General features: G+C 44.1%; 1 protein-coding gene across 1 annotated transcript in view; it reads left to right on the plus strand.

Annotated features, from left to right (window-relative positions):
* The first annotated feature begins 2,325 nt into the window (after positions 1-2,325).
* The window catches only part of rab21 (RAB21, member RAS oncogene family), a 10,701-nt gene continuing 8,656 nt past the window's right edge, over positions 2,326-4,370 (plus strand). The window contains exon 1 of the mRNA XM_017404429.3: positions 2,326-2,802. Within this exon, the coding sequence (XP_017259918.1) occupies positions 2,659-2,802 (144 nt within the window). The 5' untranslated portion in view covers positions 2,326-2,658. The remainder of the gene's footprint in view (positions 2,803-4,370) is intronic.

Genomic DNA, 4,370 nt, shown 5'->3' on the forward strand with positions numbered 1-4,370 from the left:
AACAGGACCGGGTTTAGAGCTCCAACAGGACCAGGTTTAGAGCTCCAAACAGGACCGGGTTTAGAGCTCCAACAGGACCGGGTTTAGAGCTCCAACAAGACCAGGTTTAGAGCTCCAACAGGACCGGGTTCAGAGCTCCAACAGGACCGGGTTTAGAGCTCCAACAAGACCGGGTTTAGAGCTCCTAACAGGACCGGGTTTAGAGCTCCAACAGGACCGGGTCCAGCTGGTTATTTCTCTCTTCTGTTTGGTTGAAACTTTTAAAGTTTTTAAAAATGTTTGACTGATTTTGAGTCTCTTAACCGTCTGAGTGTCAGAAAAAAGTCTGTAATCTTAACTTCAGATCATTAGAATAAAATAAAATAAAACCTGCAGCATGCAGGAGCTCGTCGGCTCTGAAATCCTCAGAAATCTGCAGAATAAACCAACTTCATGCTGATTGTTTTTAAAGTTTCCAGATGTTTCTTCAGGGCAGACGGGGACCTCTGGAGGCCGAGCAGCAGCTCTGCAGGAACCTGAAAATAAAAATAAACTCAGACTCAGAACCTGAGGTAAAACAGAACATTTAGAAACAAGGATGGAGGCAAAAACTGCTTTAAAAAGAATATTTAAACTTTTTTTTAATCCTGATTTAGTTTCTTCTTCACTCAGAAAAACTGAACTTTACTTTTTGTCTCAGATTTAAAACTTTATTCAACAGAGCTGACTAAAAAAGTCACATTTTTCAGGTTTATTTGTTAAGTTTGAATCATTAACTTCATCATCTTGATTTTATCTCAACTATTTCCTCATAATTCTCCTTTTTTGATTTTTATAAATGATCATTTCATCTTCATGTCTTGATTTAAAGTTTACAAATTATATTTTTATACACACTTGTTGTTAAATAAAAGTAAAACAAGAAAAACAGAAACAGAACAGAATAAAACCGAAGATAAGCTTCATTATTTATTCACTCAATAATTTATGAACTAATCAGTAAACATTAATTTGTTCTAAAAATAGTTAAAATAAAAGAAATTTAAATATATTTCACTGATTTATTCTCTTGATTTCTCACATTATAACATATTTAATCATCTGTTTCCGTCTCTAAAGATAAAAGATTTGTTTTAATAAATAAATCTGATTGTTTATCTTCGGGTTTTTCCGGTTAGGATCGTTTCTCTGAACTTCACTTCGGTTCTTGTTGTCGATGAGAAACTCCAGAGCTGCTGACGTCACCGATCATGTGATCCTGCAGAGATGGGACTGTGTTGATGAGGTCTCACTCCGCATCAATGTCTGAAACCTCGGGTCTTCCAATAAAATCAAGAGACACAAATCCAATATTTTACTTTTACCCTCAATATTTTTGTTTTATTTTTAGGTACGTCATTACTTTTATTGTTATCAATAAATTTGAAAATATTTTTGTTTGGTTTCAGATGTTTTTCACATTTCAGATGATTTTGTTGTTATTTTATGATCATTCGTTACATTTGACTCTTCTTAATGATTCTTGTTGTTTCTGTCATTTAATCTTTATAACAACACTCAGGAAAGGATCAATAAACACAGAGGTTGTGGATATAATCATGAAGTTTAAAATTTGTCTTTAGGCTCCTGAATGTGACTTCATGAATAAAATTTAAATTTTGTTTGTCAGGCTTTGGTTGTGAGGTCTTCAGTCTCCTCTCACTTCTTCATGCTTCAGAAAAAAATGGTTTGTGAATAAATATCATTTTTCTAACAGGCTTGAAAGTCAAGATTCGGTTTGACCCCGTGATAATCCAGAGCCCAGACCATGACTCAACCTCCGCCGTGTTTTACAGATAGCGGCAGTTTCTCCTGAAACAAAAATCCCAGTTACATTTTCTTGAAAGTTGAAATCAAACTCAGTCAATGGTCGCCGTTTGTCCTCAAAAAATGAGCCGTAAATCCAACATGTTTCCATAAGCTTACAGATAAACTGCATCAGAGTCCAAATCCAGAACATTTACAGACATTTTATTGTCAGAAATGGTTTAAAAACGTCTAAAATGTCATAATGCAGATTATGTAGGGTTATATTTGATATATTTTTGTCTCTATAAGGGATGCATGAAATACAGAAATTATACTAATTAAAATCTTGAACACCAGCAGAACCCAGACCATGACAGAACCGCCCCTGTGCTTCACACATGGATACTCTCCCTCCCTCCTGACCTCCTCTGGACATATTAATCATTATCTGAGCCACCAGTTTCAAAGTTGGGATAATCACTTTGTAACTGTTTAACTAAAAGATTAAAGTTTGTCGCTCCTGTCAGGTGTTTATCTCGGTGTGAGCCGTCTTCCTGTGAATAGACGATCTTCGGTGGAACTAGCCGGCTAGCTGCTAACTCACAGTGACGCCATTAGTTGGTGGAAAGAATCAGGTAGAACCAGGAACTGGTTCCGTCCGTAGAACCGTCTCTCCCCCCGGCCGCTGATCGGGTTCTGATTGAAGTTCGGGTTCTGTGTGCTGTCGAAGTGTTCTTATGGTTTTTAGCTCCTTTTTAGAGTCGGAAGCCAGCGGACTCCAGTTCCGACGTCGGGGTTAGCATTAGCAGCGGTAGCTCGGAAACGCCTGTTTTTCTTTTCTTTTCTTTTTTTAAATCGAAACTCGGGATCTCTGTCATAAAAGGCGTAACCATGGCAACAGCGGGGGCGGCCGGCGGCGGTAAAACTTTCTCCTTTAAGGTGGTGTTACTCGGGGAGGGCTGCGTGGGGAAGACGTCTCTGGTTCTGCGGTACTGCGAGAACAAGTTCAACGACAAACACATCACGACCCTGCAGGTAAGAACCGAACCGAACCGGACCGGGCTGTTTGTTTGTTTGTTTCTGGCTGTCACCGCCTGGGGGGGGGATGGTTTTAGTGCCCGGGCCGTCCCGGAGGAGCGGGGCCCGCGGCTGCAGCTGTCCCCGCCCGCCTGGCCGGGTCAGGTGTTTGTTCCGGACCTTCTTCGGTTCCGACGCCAAACCGAGACCCGTGGGGCGGGGTTACGTCTCCTCTGACACACAAACAAACTCACCCTGTGTGATTTGACTCTGATTTCCATTTTTATTTTTACTGCAAACACGAGACACAAAGTTCTGAAAGCCTGATCCAGAACCGGTCCAGAACCTCCTCAGGAATGGGTCTCTGCAGGAGTTCTGGCCCACTCTTGTTGCAGAGTAACACCAAGCCATGATGTCCTTTCTCAGTGAAAGGCGGGTGATAATGTTTTCGTGCCTCTGTTAGCGAAATATCTCCTGACCCAGAGGACGGATGGTACTGAAACTTTCTGCAACGACTGGACGAGCGTCTGCAGTCATTCTGATTCAAGATGGCCGCCACAGCTAACTGGCTGAGCCTCAGTCAGTTTTACGGACCCTGAGCTGGAGTCGCTGAGAGTCGCCCCCGACACGTCCTCTGAGGGTTCACGGTTCGACTGAAACGTGTCTGAAAGGCAGCGGGCGACAAGCATTCCTGTAAGTTGTTTTTCATCTCAGCCCGAGGACAGAGCAGAGTTCATTTATGAAGCTGAAACGGAGCTGAAAGCTAAGTTCAGGCTAACGTTAGCATTAGCAGTGGTAGTATTTGTCCAATTAGAGATCTGTGTTTCTGTAGAGAAAACTGTAAAAGTCCCGAATGGCTAAAATAAGTTGCTGATGTCTTTCCGCTCTGGCATTGTGTTGAGACACACCTTTAGGTCCAGAGCAGCAGAACCTGCTGGTTCTCCAGAGGTGGTTCTGATCCAGAACCTGAGGCTGGATCCAGTTTGGAGCTTTCAGTTTCTGTTTAATCAATAACGACTCGTGTGTTTTTGTTCAGTTTCATGTCCTGAAACTGAGAGAAGGTGGGCCGTCTCTTTCCCAGGACCGAGGTTCTGATCGGGTCGGGGAGTCACTGAGAGCAGCAGGACCTGCTGACCCGGGTGGGGGAGGGCGGGACACTGCGAGACCTCCTCCAGCTCCTCGTAAACACAGTCACAGGGTCCGGACGGTTCTGGCTGCAGGGCTCAGCGCCTCACATGAGAGGCTGCAGATAAACTCAGAGACTGATCCCGGGTCAGATCCCGGGTCAGATCCTGGATCAGACCCAGAGAGGACCGGGAGCTGACGCCTCGGATGAGTTCTGTTTATGGGTGTACAGTACGAGCGCCGGGTCATGAGAGAGTCTCCACCCGTCAGCCGGCCCAGATCCTGTGAGAGGGGCTCGGTTCTCACTTCCTCAGTCCTCCTGCTCGGTTCCGTCTTCATGTTTCTGTTTCATTCCAGCAGAATAAAAAGCCCCTCCTGTCCTCCACCTGTCCTCCTCCTGTCTTCCACCTGTCCTCCTCCTGTCTTCCACCTGTCCTCCACCTGTCCTCCTCCTGTCTTCC

Source organism: Kryptolebias marmoratus, linkage group LG18 (genome assembly GCF_001649575.2).
Source record: "Kryptolebias marmoratus isolate JLee-2015 linkage group LG18, ASM164957v2, whole genome shotgun sequence".
NCBI lineage: Eukaryota > Metazoa > Chordata > Actinopteri > Cyprinodontiformes > Rivulidae > Kryptolebias > Kryptolebias marmoratus.